This window comes from Solea senegalensis, linkage group LG2 (assembly GCF_019176455.1).
Source record: "Solea senegalensis isolate Sse05_10M linkage group LG2, IFAPA_SoseM_1, whole genome shotgun sequence".
Classification (NCBI taxonomy): domain Eukaryota; kingdom Metazoa; phylum Chordata; class Actinopteri; order Pleuronectiformes; family Soleidae; genus Solea; species Solea senegalensis.
This window is the reverse complement of record NC_058022.1, coordinates 1,057,494-1,076,246: the sequence shown is the minus strand read 5'-3', so window position 1 is coordinate 1,076,246 and position 18,753 is coordinate 1,057,494. Positions and strand designations below refer to the sequence as shown.

General features: G+C 39.2%; 1 protein-coding gene and 1 long non-coding RNA gene across 3 annotated transcripts in view; one reads left to right on the top strand and one right to left on the bottom strand.

The window, feature by feature from the left end:
* Positions 1-251: 251 nt before the first annotated feature.
* On the bottom strand, positions 252-3,893 carry LOC122765267. The gene is made up of 2 exons (XR_006359948.1): positions 3,415-3,893; positions 252-542 (listed from the first exon to the last, which is right to left on the bottom strand). It is a non-coding gene; the product is annotated as an uncharacterized LOC122765267 (long non-coding RNA).
* A 1,188-nt stretch (positions 3,894-5,081) lies between these two features.
* LOC122759256 (radixin) overlaps positions 5,082-18,753 on the top strand; it is a 32,264-nt gene continuing 18,592 nt past the window's right edge. Inside the window, exons 1-2 of one of the 2 annotated variants that reach the window (XM_044013977.1) lie at positions 5,082-5,407; positions 12,560-12,661. In XM_044013977.1, the coding sequence (XP_043869912.1) occupies positions 12,650-12,661 (12 nt within the window). In that variant the 5' untranslated portion in view covers positions 5,082-5,407; positions 12,560-12,649. Of the gene's footprint in view, positions 5,408-5,446; positions 5,606-12,559; positions 12,662-18,753 lie in introns of those variants that run through there. The other variant, XM_044013986.1, reaches the window with a different exon arrangement.

The following is an 18,753-nucleotide window of genomic DNA, read 5'->3' as shown; positions in this document are numbered from 1 at the left end:
TAAAACTGATTCAGGAAGACAAGTTCTTATTCAAAGTCTATTTACACTAGTTTTATTGAGTACATGTTTTTCATATAATCTTGTTTTATGTGTGCTTTTTATTGGCTTTGAAAGAATGACTGAATTCCTTTCAGAAATAAGAAGTCTGTTATGTTCTTGGGATGAAGACGTTTGAGGGTGTAGCGAAACGTCGCACCTGCCATAAATCCACATGTTCTCGTCATGTAATTAAGAAGTCAGACATCCCAGAATTCTGTACATCGTATTTTTTATTTTACAGGTATTTGCCTGTCAGGTATGTGGATGCGATCTCCTCCCTTCTTACATCTTCCAGGTTCACAGAGGACACGGAGACACTCTGAGAAATGTTCAGACACATCTCTGACACTTCTGGTTCACTTTGTTCCCCCTCAGAAGATTCATGTTGTCATCCGACGGCAGTTAACTCACAGTCCTGTCGTAACAGAGCGAGGCGGCGGCCCTCCATGTTCCTGACGAGGCAGGAAGGCTCGAGTCGAAGCAGGTGTCAAGAGTTTACAGCTCTGTTGACAAAAAAGGACATAAATAAACATTTTACATACATGTTTTTTACTCCACAGGAGGAAAAAAGACAGAACTTTGCATCATCCCATCACAGTCCAACACCATATTTATCTATATTGTTTTATTTAATCTTTATACAGGTGCTAAACACATAAACCTTAATCTATTGCCTAGCACTAAAGATGTAAATGTGTTTTATTAGCTAGTGCTTAACACATACAGTAAATGTGATTTGATTGACTAGCAATGAACACAGGTGTTGTAATTGTCTTTTAATCAGCTAGCGCTAACCACAAAAAGATGTTTTAATTGTGTCTCAAAACCTAAAATGTTTTAATAGGCTAGCTCTAGATACACCGTGTTTTAATTAGCTAGTGCTAAGCATATAAAAATGTTTTAGCTAGTGCTAAACACTAACATATTTTAAGAGGCTAGCTCTAAATGCATCGTGTTTTAGTTAGCTTTAAACACACCGTGTTTTAATTAGCCAGTGCTAAGCATATGAACATGTTTTAGCTAGTGCTAAACACTAACATATTTTAATAGGTTGGCTCTAAATGCATTGTGTTTTAGCTATCTTTAAACACGGTGTGTTTTAATTAGCCAGTGCTAAGCATATGAACATGTTTTAGCTAGTGCTAAACACTAACATATTTTAATAGGCTAGCTCTTAATGCATCGTGTTTTAGCTATCTTTAAACACACTGTGTTTTAATTAGCCAGTGCTAAGCATATAAAAATGTTTTAGCTAGTGCTAAACGCTAACATATTTTAATAGGCTAGCTCTAAATGCATCGTGTTTTAGCTATCTTTATACACACCATGTTTTAATTAGCCAGTGCTAAGCATATGAACATGTTTTAGCTAGTGCTAAACACTAACATATTTTAATAGGCTAGCACTTAACACATCCTTGTGTTTTAATCAGCTAGTGCTAAGCGTATAAAAATGTTTTAGCTAGTGCTAAACAGGGCTTGTAAATGGAGGGTTGCCAGTTTCAACCCCCACAGGTCAAAAGGCTGTTCAGTTGCTGCCCACTGCTCCTAATTTCCATAATCCTACAAGAGGATGGGTTACATGCAGAGAGGGATTAATAACGTACCAAAAAAAAGACGTTTATTTTTAAGAAAACCTCAAATTATCGATAGATTATCAGAATAATTGGCAATCAGTTGTTTAGGTCGTACTTATAAAGAGAGAACTGACCTTTTCAAATCAAGTAAAACTAAACACAAAACTTTTATTTAGGTGCGCAAGTGCAGTTCTGGGTCACAGACCCACAGATGGATCATTGGTGATTTATTTTGGGTCCCAAAACAACATTTTAATCAAGATTTATGTGTAGTTTTATTTAATTTACCAAAGATTGGTAGACCTTACGTACAAAAACGGGGATTTAGGTGATGATGGTTTGCCGTCTTTAAAAAGTGGGTCTCTGTATAAAGAAAGGTCGGGAAACACTGCTGTAATGCAGGGTATAAAAAAATAAACTGCATATTCATGGTAATATATCAACCAGTGAAGTTAAATAAGGATAATATACATTTAAAATGGACTGTATTAATGATTAGTTTTGGTCTTTTCATGGGATTTGTTGACAGAAACAATAAACCAATAATGTTGACCTAATCCTCAGGTTAACCCACGACGAGTCACACAAAGGAGAATAAGTTCAAGCTTCACCATCAATCATTCACTGCGTCTCAGTTCTTCTATAAAACTGCGCCTGCTGTATAAATTCCTCAAGGTTCATTTGTGGTCAGAGAACATTACGGAGAGTTACACCGAGCTGTGACGTCACAGCGGCGCCATCTGCAAACACACACTGGCTATTGTAGGCCGCGCTGTACTTGACTTATCGCGTGGACATAATGTTCGGCATGCGCGCCGTGTTGACTCTCGACAAACCTCTGTTTGCTTTAAACTCCACAGAATGAATGGATGAATAATGTGACATGAGAACATAAAGCTTAAAATGTGTGTGTGTGTGTTTAAGGTTTTTTTTTTTATTTTTTTAAAAGACAAAATAAATCATGAACAGGTCTGAATGTGGAGCAGCAGGTGGTGATCTGCTGCCCTCCTGTGGCCGTGGAGGAAATGTCCAGTCACATTTTACTATTCATATTTTAGTAAAAACATATTATTTTTTAGTAAAAAATATTACTTTTAATATTTTACACTTATTTAAAAATATTTTATAGACAGGAATAGGTTTTTCTCAGTATTATTCATATTGTTGAATTTCACTAATGCTTATTGTTGAAAGTATTATACTGTAAAAGCAAAAAAGAGAATAAAAGTCTAAAGATCTACCAACTATCAACCTTTCTATTTACCTATGTATACACCTACCTATCTACCTACATTATACCTTACTACTCACCTACTTACCTTTCTACCCAATTACCTACCTACCTATGTAAAGACCTTCCTACCCATCAACCTTTCTATCTATCTATCTATCGAGCTCGAGCTAGCCGTTTATCTAGCTAGGTAGCTAGCATGCTAGCTAAATCGACTATTTTTTTGTATGGACTTTGGTGTGAGTCAAATACAGTCTTCGTCTATCACGTGTGATTTCATTAGATTTTCTGTTCAAAAATAATGAACAAAGAGGTAAAAAAAAACACCACTTAAGTCTTTATCCCCCTTTCTGTCTTTTCTTCCTTTTATTTTATTTACAAAAACATATACAATACGTGAAGAAACAAAACAAAACAGTATATTTAGCCTTCCTCGTGTGAGACATAGAAGTCAATTAAAAAAAAACCAAAAATACAATATGGTAAAGGCTCAAGAAAACATAACAACTAAAGTAACATACACGTAAATGTCAAAGAAAGATCATTTTCAAATATTAAATAGGCCTACCTGTGTTTCAGCAGTTAAGGTGGACATCATACTGAATTACCTAACTGATCCAAACTGAAAACCTTCTGGGATCAATAACGTTGTCTGAGTGTGTGAAATCTGAATCAATCATACGATTAAATTATCATTATCATTATTATTATTATTATTATTATTATTGTTGTCTGCCCTACAATCGAAGCCACACCACCCGGGACTCATTTTCCTTTGTCTCTGCTGTTGCCTTGGGGACAAACAAACTGATGTCATACAGTTCATTGGCCACAAGGTGTCAGTGTTGATCAACAAAATAAATATCCACGTAATTATAAAACGTTGTACATGGTGGTTTATATAAAGCAGCAAAAATAAAATCTTTCACAGCAAATAAACAGGTTATAAATGTGGCACTTTGAAATATTACGCAGTAAATGTTGGTTAAATACAATTAACTTTATTTATAAAGCACTTTAAAACAACAACAGCTGAAATAGCTTTACAGAAACATAAAACCTAGAAACAAACAACAAGACAATAAATATGAAAAACAACACAGCTAAAAGCAATAAATGACACAATGATGCAATTAAAACAGTGAAAGTGAGATTAAAATGTGACATTTTTACAAGACTGAAGAATCAACTGTATCACTGTAGCTTCTGTCCCACATTCAATGTAGGACAGTGTGTCCCAAAACTGCTGAGTGGAAACACAGTGGGACGCTGAAGAAAGTGAAAGGACGTGACCTTTTCGTTGGAGGAGGAAGATGAGGAGAAGAGGAAGGAAAGGTGGGAGGATGTGAGTAACATGAGACTCTGTGAGACTCTGTGAGACTCTGTGAGAACACCATGAGAGACTTAACCTTCTGAGTGTAAAGCACCGTGTATTAATCTGTTATTGTTATATATTCATGTCCGTCAGTCGTCTATAATATTTAATATAGGCCAGAGATAGAAACTGATAAAATCAGCCTCCCAGGGGATTCATCATCATTATCATCTGCCCTTCATTTTAATCCTCTGTCTGTGCAGTGGTGTTGTGTCACTTATATATACACTCTAACCCTTTTTATGTCACTTTAAGCACTTTACCTGTTATCACAATATAATTTAAGATGAGTAAATTTAACATGACATGACATGAGATCATATAAGATAAAATTGTTGACAGAATTGGACCAAGAGATGCTTTTGTTACAGCTACAGCTCCAACCAAGAACAGAACATAACACATTCACAGCCAATATACTACGATACATATGCTCGGTAAAGTATACTAGGAAAATATATGAAAGGAATATACAAATATACAAGAACTGGATAAATGAGTAACAATATACAGTTAGTAAACAGTATGATTTTTTTGACATTAAAACTAGGCCATTTTTTGTGAATTTTACTCCCCTTTAATGTAAAAACACCCCCAAAACATTAAATGTTAAATTCAGCTTAATTCATGATGTTATTTCCAGTTCAAATTCAAATGTTCTTTTACTCTTTGAATTCCACAATTCTTTTTAAATCAAACTATCTTTTCCAAATTGTTATTATAATTATTATTATTTTTAAATAATATATGGGTTATATAGTTGAAAAGGGGACCTGTGAGGTTTTAAAACACCTCCATGTTTGGGAGTGGTAAAGTTTGGGAGCCCCCCCCCGCCCCCGCTTTGGTTGACTCCCCGCAGTGAGGCTCCAGTCACGGGGTGAGGGAGGGGGTGAAGCTGCAGGACTCACCACGCCTCGCCACGGTAACTTCGTCAGCCATATTGACTGCTGTGTGTACCTCGTCTCCGGCCGCGGCGGTGGAGGTGGTGGCGGTTGTTAACCTGGAGAAAGAAGCCTGTGGATTCCACCGCACATCGCGTACGCTAAACACCGACTCACCGCAGAGGACGGAGTCGTGAAAGCGTTCTATTTTCCTTACATTCTCTGTGGATATTCAAGAAAAAGTGGTGGCGCCTCCAGCTGGACGAGGTGACAGTTGGACTCATCCTCAGCGCCGGGCATTAGAGGTGAGTTTGACCGCCTTTCTTCATCGCTGCCTGCTTTTCTTTAAGCCGTCTCTAACCGGGGAGGGATTTACTTCTCCATCCAAGCTGAGATAACGGCGCTTATCTCGTTTTTCACGTACGCACCCTTTCAAAAAAGGCGCTTATAAGTTAAAACAAATACACGGAGGCTTCTTCATCGCAGGCTGCGTTTGTACGCGGGTGAGTAACGAGGTGTCACCGGCGCGAGGTGCCGTTAGCGTGTTCCTTTCAGAAAACAACGTTACGCAACAGAAGAGGAGTAGTAATTGTGAGATGCTTGTCCTCGTTTTTGTGCGTAGAATGAAGTGGAGGCGCGTCGCGGAGCACATAACTGTTTTGGTTTGTGGTGAAAGTGAGTCGTTCACGGACAGTCGGTGCTTTTTCACGCCGCTCTTGTTGCTAGGCTCGCGGCGGAAACCATGCGTCCGCAACTTTTGTGCGAACGCGCCTTTTTTGGAGGGGGGGTCTTTTTTTTAATCTCTGCGTTGATAACGGCAGAAAACAGCAGTACCTGAATGTAAGATCCATTACATGTTTGTAACTCGACTCTCGTGCTTAGTGTGACTTTGGAATTTCAAATTACGCCATTTGTGCCCGCGTCTTACGCGTTTACACTCGTTTTTATGACGTGAATGACAGCACTGTGTCACAGTGTGAAATAACCTAACAGCATGAGGTATGAATGCCGTTGAAGGCTACTTAAGCCTCCCCCGCCCCACGTGAGCTCCCCCCCTCAACCCCCGTGCGTAAACATCGCAGTGACATTTGCGCGCCCTCACTCGATGCCATCTCTCCATCTGGCACAAACAGATGCTCCCTTCCGAAGTTAGGAATGTGTGATCGGACTCATTTACTGCAGGAGGAGCACGTTTATTGGTCATTATCCCCTGTCACTCAAAATGCTACTGTTGCTAGCTGCAGGCCCCGCCCCCTCCGGGGACCAAATTACAACTCATTTGAGAAAGAGGCTCAGCATCAGGACATGAGATACCTCTGACGGACGGTTTTAGATTTCTCTCAGCTGGGTTTTTTTTTATTGTAGCCTGACCTGTTGAATAATGTCATAGCTTGTGATCAGAGGACAATGATGTGTGTTGTCCTCAGCAGATGTCCATGTGTATGTCCAAGTGAGAATGTCCATCTTCTCTGGTTATTGAGTTTTACGACCTTCATCATTATGATTTTATAGTGTAATGCTGAACTCACGTTTGTAGTTGCTAAAAGTGGTGGTTAACACTGAAAACACTGGCTCTTTTTGGACAATGTTTGAATGAACGCGCAGGGCAGTATTTTCACAGCTAAATAATGTTGCTTAAGCTAAGGTGATAATGTCCACGTTGTTGTTGGGTACACTTTTGACAAATTGCAATAGAAACTGGTAGAACAGCCTCGTACGAGAGCTATTTTTGGACAACGCATTGTTTGAGTGATGGCAGAGCAGACTAGCAGGGCAGTGTTTGCCACAGCTAATTATTTAGTAAGAACTACTAATTTTTGCTTAAGCTAAGGTGATATAATGTTCAAACTTTCAACGTTGATATTGGGCTTGTAGTTAAGGTAAATGCTTAAATTTGATTTTTTTTTGGCTAGCTAGCACCCGTGCAGGAATATGTGGATATCAATGTTTGATTGACTGGTGTTGACTTGGTGACATCAACTTTTAGCAACGGGCCCACAATGCAGTTTGGCAACGTGTAATGCATTCACAATATGAGTAAATTAGCAACTTCTGCGTTTATATTTGTCCACCATTAACTTGGCCTTTACTGTGTTATTGTAAAATTGTAAATCAATCTATGATACAAAGAAACTGTATTAAACTCGATTGGTAATTGATTACTAAATTAATCGTCCACTAATTTGATAATCGATTAATTGAATTAAAACTAGTTTTCAGATTTTTTAGCTTCTTAAATGTGAATATCTTCTGGTTTCTTTGCTCCATATAACAATGAAATCATTAAAACTGAATAATTTTGGTTTGTGGACAAAACAAGTACATTCTCAAAGAATGTTATAGACGAAAATCAGTGGATCGGATATAGGACAGATAAAAATGTAAAAATTAAGAAAATCCTACATATCTCACGCTTCACGATGCACAAATTGTAAATATGTAAATAAAAAGTCAGCAAAAGCATTTTAGCTGAGTCATGTTTGGGTTGTTAATTTCGTCTTTTTCTGGGAGACAAAGTTGGAAGTTGGAGAATTATGTCTTTGAAATGAGTCGGCACAAATGTGTTGCTAACAGCATCACACGTGGTCTGAAATGACTGTATCGTAATAATATCGGTAGATACTCAAGTTTTTGATTTTGGTATCGGACTCAAAAGTGGTATGGTCCCATCCCTAATATGTGCAGCCCTAACCTGCAGTTGGTAGAACTTTGAATTCGTCTCTAGGAAATCAGGTATTCTTGAGGAGCCTCCAACAACATGTGGACAAACTCAGTGCAGAAACAAAGTCCAGCCAATTTTCACAAATAAACTCATAGATTAAATAAATTCTACTCATTAATCTGGACCAAATCTTTCACAGAGCAGCTGCGGATTTGTCTCAGTGTCATGTTTTCGTCTTTGACGCCTGATGCAGTCTCTCTCCGTCTTAGTTTCCGTTGTATTTGTGCTCTTAATATTTAGTGTTAGACATTTCCGTCAGTATCCCGTTGTTCTCTCAGGTGTTTTATTGTTAATTGTTTAAATACCTGGTCCAGTGAAACCTGAAACTAAGGACTGGATGAAAGAAAGAAAATACACACTCACACCAGGAATATTCCTTACAGCAGATTATTGTAAAAATGCATGCATGCATTATTAATTCTTACACTAGGACAAAGTGAACCCAGGAAGTTGTTGTGGGAATGAAAACCAGTCTTTCTTTTGTTCAGCGCTGCGGCAATAAATGGACTTTTAATCAACTACTAAATTAATCGGCAATAAAACGAAAACAATTAGTCTGAATTTAGCGTCTTATCTATGAAAATGTGACATGATTATGGGGTTTAGTTTTTCATATTCTTTTGTAATTTTATTCATTAAAAAACAAGATTTATTGTGAAATGAATTGACCAATTACTTTAAAAAGGACCATGTGCAGCAGATTGATCTGTTAGTCTCAGTATGTGTGTGTGTGGTCTGGTGTAAAACACTCAACATCAAGCCACTAAATCCTTTTTAAGTGGACCTGATTAAGTGTCCGCTCCCCGCAGAGACACCCACGAGGGACCATGTCACTCATTTCTATTCATTTGAAACAGATGGTTCTTCACCACCATCTGTTCATCGCTGTAAATATTGGTCACATGACCATTAATCACGCTGAGTAAACCGTCCTGTGGTTGTTGTTGGACTCGTCAAAAGATAAATAAAATGTAAAGAGAACACAGAAAGAGACGGCAACGCTAATTTCTGTGACCCTTTGTGTCTTCAGAAGAATTGTACATGGTAAAAACATGTAAAAAAATGATCCTCCAAGATTCTAAACCCATGGTTTTCAAACTGGTACGTGTACCACCAGTGGTACCCGAGTTTCCTCTGGTGGTACATGAAAGAAAATCAGAAATAATGTTCTACTGTATGAACCAGGGTATGTGAACTGTGTGGCGCTGAGGAATTTTGACCAGAGTGTGTAGATAATTAAACAAATATTAGACATGGGTCATTGAAAGTGCTTGAACTTTGTTTTTAGTGAGGAGTGAAGTTGATATTTAGGTAAATGTCTCCCTTGTTTGTTATGACGCCACCTACTTATGTGTAGACCACACAGAACAAACGTGGAGTCATAATTGCTTGCGTTGTTGTGGACACTGTCTCTGAAAATTCTTTAAAAGGTCCTTGAGTTTGAGGGAATTGGTCCTGGAAATTCTTCAAAAAGTCCTTGAATTTGAGGGAATTGGTCCTGGAAATTCTTCAAAAAGTCCTTGAATTTGAGGGAATTGGTCCTAGAAATAACTCCAAAAAATTCCTTGAATTTGAGGGAATTGGTCCTGGAAAAGGAATCAGAATGAAATGTGACCTTGTGAAGGCTTTAACACCTCTCGTAGATACTGTAGTGAGTGTTTGGGTTTATTTGTGGTTGAGGTTTGTGACAAATGAACTTTCACAGCATGACACTTCTCTGAATGTGTAACACTGACACAGAGCCTCACTGAGACTCACTGGACTGACTGATTGTGCAGAGTCACAGCGGTGGGTCGTGTAAAGTCGCAGGGTCCGTTTATGTTTGTGGTTTCACGGGTCACAACCTGGACTCCACATTTGTGCTGCTCAACAAATCACTCGCCGCCGCCGCCGCCGCTACTGCTGCTGCTGCTGTTGTTGTTGTTGTTGTACAACAGGAAGCCTTGTTGAAGCAGTTGGTACAGTTTCTGGCTGTAGAAACAGCTGTTGGAGTGTGTGTGTGTGTGTTTGTTCTTGTATTTGTGACCTCTTAAGGAACATTTTCTGCCATAAACACTGACCTTGTCAGGTCCTCATGGAGACCAAAGCCTGGTTCTAATGAGGCAGAACCTAATTTCTGATGATTTCTGGTTAAGTTTAGAGCTAATATTTGAATTGTTTTGATGGTTAAAGTTAGGGAAAACCCTTTGTTAAGGCTGTCCATATGACTGGAATTCTTAAGAGACTTTCTGGGCGATATGTCTAATAAATAATATGAGTTTATTTGTAATTTATATCCTGATATACGAGAAATATGTGGATCTAAAGCTGCACACAGGTTGTTTCTCTGGACTCTTTCGAGATAGTGACAATACACTGTAAATACACTGTAGAATAAAATATAATCTACTGTTTATGATCTGGATTAGATGATACGTGGTTTATTTCTTTCTTTGAAATAATTGTGTCCATTCCATGCATTTTCTAATTAATATATGGTATTTAATATTTAATATGAAAATGTAATAAATATGATTATTATCAACAAAAACCAGGAAATATCATCATACTGCAGACACCTTATCCATGTCTTTAAGGGGGGAGCGTACACATGAAAACAAATTCTGGAGAATCTGTTAACTGATGTTTTGGGATCCTTGATACCGTCATCGACGTCGTCTTCTTCCCCTTTGTGTTTGGAGATTGTTGATCTTTTATCACTCTATGATAATTCTTATGTTCTTATCTTAGCCGCCGCTTGGCTTCATTCATGTTCCCATCGATCTAGAAACGCTGAGCTGAAAATGGAAAACAAAGCCAGATATCATCCGTTGTGACCCCTGACGCGAAGCACCGATGTAGACAAAGATTATATCAGGCGTACGACTGGAAGAGGAATTTTATCTGTAACAAGTTTATCATAAAAAATAAAGCAGCAGGGATGAATTTATAGCCGAGCAGTGAAATGTGTAGCAGGTTTAAGTCCATGTGCATTATTTCAGTATTCACCGTCTTCACCTCTGTCTCCCGTCTGCAGGTATGTGGGTCAAGACGAGCTCTGAATCCTTATGTGACTGACCTTCACTTGACTTTTTCTTCCATTAATATTCTCCTCTGTTCCTCCCTCACTCTCTCTCTCTCTGTCTTCATCTGTCATCATAGAAGCGAGGAAACTCTGCACACTCTGCTTAGATTGTATGTATTTTAACCAAATGACCCACTTCTGACAAACTCCACCACACAGTTCTAGCACGACTCGGCTCTACTCGCTTTTCTTGCTTTTCCATCACCAGTGATAGAACCTGGTACCTGGTTTTTTTTTTTTTTTTTTTTAGTTCCTGCTCTGACGAGATTCCAAGTGAGCTGAGGCGAACAATGAACGAACTGCAGATCAAAATTAAAAAGACATAAAAAATCCCTGAAAACATTAACATTAATCTCCAGCTTTTAGCTAAGCAAATGTCTAAAATGAGGAGTCTGGTGTATTTAGCCACAGCACTGCAGAGAGATGGCGATCGTGAGTTTGAATCACGGCCACGTTCGGTGGTATTTCAGTTCAGTGACTGAACGATTCTGTGAACAATCGACTGATTCTAACGATTCAGTTATTGTCGCGTGTAAAGCAGCGTCACGGCTGTTTCACGTAGCCGTGCTATGATGACGTTGAGGAGGAACTATAGTAATGAAAAACTGTACCAAACCAAGTAAAGTCGAGCCGTGGTAAAAACTCACCATTGACTCTCCCCACTCCCTTCCCCTCTTCCTCACTTCCTCCGAAAACGGTTTTCTCTGCTTCTTTTTCAACGTCTCTAAAATAATGCTTTCGCTGCCTCGTTCTTACAGCCGGTAATTTGTGTTTCTGGTGAGACCTCCTAAATGTGAGGACTCCGGGTCGGCGGCCCTGGTCTTGCGTGGCTGGTTTTCCACGAACAGACATTTAAGCATCACAGTGGCTCCAATAGAAGCTGTTAAATAAAGCTGTTAAAAAATAAAATAATGTTTATAAAACATCAGTTGCTTCTCCTTTTCAGGAGAGAATGACCCATTCTGGTCTTTATGTTTTTCTTTCCAATGAATGGAACCGCACGGCCTTGTACACACATACAAATTCACAGAACACAGAAAGTGGAAACTATGACCCAGGTCCACCAGTTCTCTCTTCTTCTTCTTCTTCTAAGTAATCTTTCCTAAACTGCCACTCAGCGTGTCGTGTTGAGCACTGGTAAAGTTCCAGGAAACTCTTCTTCTTCTGCCGCTCTAACCTCACTCTAACCTCTCTCTAACCTCCGCCTGGTCTCTGGAGAATCTTCAGCCGTAGCCAGAGAAGCTCGGCTGCAGCTGTTAACACGAGCGAGTCTCTCTCTCTCTCCCACACTCTCTCTCTCTCTCTGAGGCTCAGTAACCGCTTCACTTGTCACCAGAGAGCAGGTGTTTAATTTGTTCCTCTGAGGTCAGGGAGGTTAGATGTCGCCAACGCAACTTTGAATCTGTATAAATGATCTGGTGCTTAATTGGTGTGGGAATCATGGACGCGCGATATTATCGGATCAACATCGGTATCGGGCGATATTGGCTTTTAAAATGTGTTCTCAGGTTTCTGCAAACACGCCACAATCCTCCGATAATGACTATAAAACAGTAGCCTGAATACGCTGCTGTCCAACATCATTAATCCCTGTGTCGTGTCTCTCTTGTTTATGTTGTTTGTTTATTGTTTATTGACGTTGTTGCATGTGTTGTTGTTGTCTCTCCGCAGGCGCCGGTGCCCCGGGAGTGAAGAAGCAGGAAATACGGACGACGACTACTAGTTTCTCAGGAACGAGGGAAGGGCGGAGAGAGGAGAAAGATGCCCAAACCGGTCAGTAGCTGCTTTTCTAAAAAATCCCACAAGGCTTTTTTTTCCTCCCTCTTGTCTGCTGCATTCCACAGTTGGTGCCGCACTCATTATTACACGTTTTGTGTTTGCTGTTTGCTGAGAGAGGGTTGCCATGCCGCGTCGCTGCAGCACATGTGGCTTCGGGGAGTTTGCAGCCACAGCTGAGTTAGTGCAGCATCTACATCTACGCTGTGGCCTGAGCTCTTTATACACTGATGTACATTTCTTGGCTGATATTCCTGTTCTGCTATAAGTCTATGTCAGCTCTTGCACCGGCTTACGCTGCAGCAGGCGTGGAAAAAAAACTAATTTAAATGCACTTTTCTAAGCAGAAGGGGGCAGGAATAGATTTCAGGAGCCAAAGAAGCCTCTGCAGCAAAAGGAAATTCACATGTGTGCTTCAATATTTGACTAAATATGAACAAAATTCAACATTTTCATGTGTGAAATGTCAGAGCAAGTGTTTTAGCTGGTGTAACTACAGTCTGCAGAAAGGTATTTAATGAAGATAAAAACTCAGTACGAGTTTTGACTGAAACAGACAGTTGTGGATTTTCGATGCGAGGTTGTATGAAGTACTTACACAAAGTGTGTTGTTGCGTTCAGGTGACTGCACTCTGAGAGCCATCTGTGCAGCAGAGCAGTCAACGGTAGACACAAGCTCAGTCATAACCCAATAAAAAATATTTAAAAATTCAGCCACTTAAAATAAAAGGGTTCAGCTCATACGCTACATCAGCTTAAGTGCATACTACTTTAAGAATATGTTCACCACTTTATTCTGCTATTAGACAACCTTTTCTGACAGGAAACTGAATTTTATTTCACGTTGTAAATGTCTTGCCCGCCCCCCGCGCCAGGGTCCATTGACAAAACCAGCGATTTTAGCTCACAGGACACAGGAGTTATTGATCCACTGCTACCACCGTCAATAAGTCTAATTCTATTATGTTGTCACTTGTGGTGTTTAAAAGTCGTCATTCACATTTAACAGAGTAACACAAACGTGTGTCTGAGGCAGCAGTAGATCAGCACCTCCCGTGTCCTGTGAGCTCTAACAGACGTTTTTGTCAATGGACCCTGGTGCAGAGGGAGGGAGTGGATTATAAAGTGACACAACCATGTTGGCAATACACGTACTATAAGGAGATTGAGGCTACAAGTTTGCACGTTTTCGTGTTTGCACATGTGCTGGTTCTTGTGAAGATTAAGAGGAAAGTTGTTTTTCTCACTTCAAAAGCGAAAGTCTTGAGATATTTCAGAAAATTCAGAGTCCAAAGAATATCACCTACATAAAGATAACATTGGCTAGCATTTGTTTAGCTACTTAAACTATAAAACCTTTTTGTATAGCTACGTTTACCATAAGAGACTTGTTGTTTGGCTATGCTAACCACACCAAACCTGTAGTGCAGCTATGCTAGCCATAAAAAAAGGGGTTGTGTAGCTACTCTAACATGCTAACCATAAAAACTTGTTGAGTAGCTACTCTAACATGCTAACCATAGATACTTGTGTAGCTACTCTAACATGCTAACCATAAAAACCTGTTGAGTAGTGACTCTAACATGCTAACCATAGATACTTGCGTAGCTACTCTAACATACTAACCATAGATACTTGTGTAGCTACTCTAACGTGCTAACCATAGATACTTGTGTAGCTACTCTAACATGCTAACTGTAAGTACTTGTGTAGCTACTCTAACATGCTAACCATAGATACTTGTGTAGCTACTCTAACATGCTAACTGTAAAAGGTTAAAAATTGCGGCCAGAGTACCTCATACAACAAGCACATAGACCAAAAATACCTTAAATAATTGACCTTCACCTAGAGCCTCACTGTATACAGTAAAACCCCAGAGGTTAAAGTCTTTGGCTTAAAACAGACGCAGATTCAGGATGAGTTTCAGGCACTGATAAGAAAGAAAGTTGGAAATAGAAAATAAAAATAAGCCATTGTTCTTTATTTCTATCATGCAACCACTCCTACCTGCCCTGTGTGTACTTGTGTGTGACCTCTTTAGGACATTTTCTGTCATAAACACTGACCTCGTCTGGACCAGTAGTCCTCATGGAGACCAAAACCTGGTCCTAATGAGGCAGAGCCTCATTCCTGAGGAGTTGGCTAAGTGTAGGACATAGATTTGAATGATGGTTAAGTTGAGGTAAGGGATAAGCCTTTGTTTAGATTGTCCAAATGAATGGATGTCGATGCAGAGTCCTGAGACGAATAGCTGCACAGACCAGTGTGTGTTTGTTTTAGAGCCAGCCTGGAGTCTGTCGTCAGTAGTAATCTGTTACAGGAGTGCGCAGGAGTTTTTGGAAACGCACACACGCAGAAACGCAACAGTCGGTCACTTTGTGGAACTGTCCTGTCCATTGAAAGGAGCAAACACAAAGGGATCTTTGTGTCTTTCTCTGCTCTATTTTTGGCCTGAAAGACAGTGGGGGCTTTCACATCACTCTGACACAAACACGATTGCTCTGCAGCTGAAATAACAGGATTATAGCGTCATGATTGTGGAGCTGATTGTTCCATTTATTTTATTATACCTTTATTAAATTGTAAGTATTTGATTATTCGTTTGATTATGAAAAATCGATCAGTTACTGTGACTATTCATAACACGAATGAGGAGGAGATATATCGTCCTCTTTCCTTGTGCAATACAATAATTTATACACCGGGTCAAATATCGATATTTTAATTAATAAATAGAGAAATCTTATTGGTATCGCAAACCATTTATCATGTTTTGTGTCGTTTTTGATTCCCACCCCTAATTCATAATATATTGAAAATATGCACAAAAAAAAGTTCTTGTATTTATAAAAACAAATCTTTCTACAGCAGGAGGAATCAAGTGACTTCATGTGTGTTTGCAGAAGTGATGAAATTTACCAGGGCCTTTGAATGCATCTCATTAGCTGCTCCTGTTGAAATTAATTTGATAGAAATGCAATATGCTATTGTTTCAATGGTGACAAAACAGGTGTTTTACTTTTTAATTTTAACTCTTTTACCTCTAATATGATGTATAAAAACATGTGCTAGCAGAATTAAATTCAAATAAATTTATTTTGCTCCGGAAGAGTTGTTCAAATTTAACATTCAGACTTCACAGTTAGAAACATTTGCATCAAAATCTTCTTCAACCTATTTCCTTTTTTTAAATAAAGACATTTTATTTTTCCTTTTAGTTAACAGAAACAGTTCTACATGAACAAAATATAGAGCCAAAACTAAAGTTCCCAATCCCTTGGAAAGTTTCAGGAAATTTACCGGGAATTTTCCACCCCTTTGCAACCCTAATCTTTATTTTATAATCTTATTTTATATAATATCTGTTTCAGATGTTAAAGCTTCATTATGTGGTTTTTGTTGCTTGTGTTTTCAGTCAACCTGTAGCCGCCTCGCTAATAACAAACCGCTTCCTGTGTGCACCACAGGAATGCAGTGATGAGCACACTCGCGTGGCATTGACCGCGGCTTAATCAGCGCTGTGTGAACTCACTCGACAGTGGCTCGAACGCAACAGACACTTGTTTATATTTTTAAAAAAAGTGGTGCAGTTCTAAGGAAATCCAGGCCCGCGTGCTCACCTTTACCACAGTTAAATGCCCACAGTCGTCTGTCAGAGGTGAGTGAGCACCAGGAAGCTTATGTTTGCAGGGTGTTTACAGTGCTGCTCTTATCTGCAGCCGACCGGCGACTGCACTGAGCCGCTGCTCCATCAATCTCAGTAATGGGGAATTAGGCCGGGCCCAATTACTGGAAAGAGACGAGGGATGTGTGATGGAAACAAAGGAGTGAGAGGATGAGAGGATGAAGAGAGAGAGTGTGTTAGAGCTAGAGATGGAAACATGAAGGGGGGGAAATATGAAAGAGCTCATCATGATGAAAGATGAAATGACAGAGAGGAGCCGAGGAGAAGAGAGAGTACGGTTTTTAAGCACTTGTCTGGTCAATACTAGTGAAATATTCTTTAACTAGGGCTGCAACTCATGATCGTTTACATACTCGATTTATCAATTCTGTCTTTGGTCCATTAAATGTCAGATGTGTTCTTCTTCCACCTGGTGGAGCCCATGATTAATTTGTCCAGTCTCATTAAACCTAGAGAAATATGATAAGCAATTAATGGCACAAAGGATCTGTGATATTTTGTATCCAGAAAAGAAAGAAACGGAATAGAATATTCACCACCGGGTTGACCATTGAACTACAACTGCAACTAACTAATGATTTTTCATAATTGATTAATCTTTGTTAATAAGTTGTTTGGTCCATCGAATGTCAGAAAACGTGGAAAAAGTTAAAACAGTAAACAATGTTGGGTTTTGATTTGTTATATGGAACAAAGAAACTAGAAAATATCCTACATCCATACCAGTCTGTCTTTGTCTCAAAATGTGTTTTTATTATTTAAAAATAAACACTCAAACCTCTTAATGGCTGGGCCCAAATCAAGACCAGTACTGGTACCGATGCTGGTACCTTGCAGTGGATATGGTAGCCGATTTGTAGTTTTTCCAAAATCTGTCTCAATTAAACATTTGGTACAAAACTTTAGCCATCATTACACCGTCCTGGTCTCTGATTGGCTGAATTTGACTGATCAACTTTGACCTCAAGAGTTCACACTTAACAACTGACAATAGAGCACAGCTATGAGTTTGGTAAATCACAAATGACTGGCAAAGTCATTCATATTGTCTGAGCCCGATGTTAGTGGTAAACCAGCCGTTAAGCAAGAGCAAATGAGAACAAAGCATTTGTGATTTTAGCTAACATCTCTGTTGGGCTGGAGGTAAGAGACGAAAAATACGAGAAAAATAGAAAGGAAAAGCTCAGATTATTGAAAAAACCCATAGGGAAGAAAACTGAGAATGAAGGGAGAGTGAGTGACGGCCACTTTGTTCACATACGGCCCAGAAAAACGACACCCAGGTCGCCCCAGAGGGGAAAATCCCACTCCGGTTACAGTCGGCTATACTTTAACATTAAGCCTCGCAGCAGCGGGACAATAACCACATCAGGACCTTTCACTGCTTCATATGAGCGTCCTCTGTTGTTCTGTTCTCACAATGACCATGCTAAAATGTCACTGTGGATTAAGCGCTAATGCTAAGTGGCTCCCGCAGGCACGTTTGACGGCACAAAAGAAAGGTTGACTCCATTAGCATGTTAGCTAATTAACATGAATATAAAAGAGTGGAGTGTTGAAGTTAAAAAACAAAGATAAAAATGTATAAAAGAATGAGTGAGTTCAGGAGTAAGTGAGTGAGTAACAGGAACTCTACACTCGCAGGACAGGCGATAAGCTAGCTTAGCCTGAGGCGTGTCATTAAAAAGCGAATTTGGTCTGGAGTTCAGAAACCTGCCCTGAGGCTGAGTTTTAATGGTGCTTATCTGTGTGGACTGTGGACATACAGCCCCCCAAAACACAGCACAGGTGTACCCTGGTGTTTATTTTCACGGCTTTCCTGTTGTACAGGGTTTGTTAGTTAGGTGTTAGCAGCTAACCTGAGGAACTGGGCTAACCTGAGGAGGCTAGACAAAGAGTGAGGTGATGTTAGCTAAATAAAAGTAAAGAAATAAAAGAGAAAATGCCATGAAACAGTTGTTCCTTTGCCTCATATTTCACTTGCATTATTAATAATATAATAATTATAAACTAAACTACAAGTTATTTGAGGAAAAAGCCTTTTTTTTAGCCCTTGCTTGTTTGTTTTAGGGCTGGATATCGCCAGATTTAATTCGGTTTCCAATTCAAATATCAATGCACTAGAGTAAGGCTGCAATGAATCAATTAGTCATTGATTACTTATTACGGTTTTTCTTAAATATAACAAAGAAATCAGAAAAACTGAATAGTTTTGGTTTGTGGACAAAACAAAACATTTGATTACATTATTATTTTGAGGTTTGGGAAACAGCCATTAGCCTTTTTCCAACAAGTTCCTGTTTAGTTGAGAAAATAATCAAAAGATTAATCCATTATGGAATTGGATTTGCTTGATGAATTGCGTAGTAGTTTGGTCTGTAAAATGTCAGAATATGTTGAT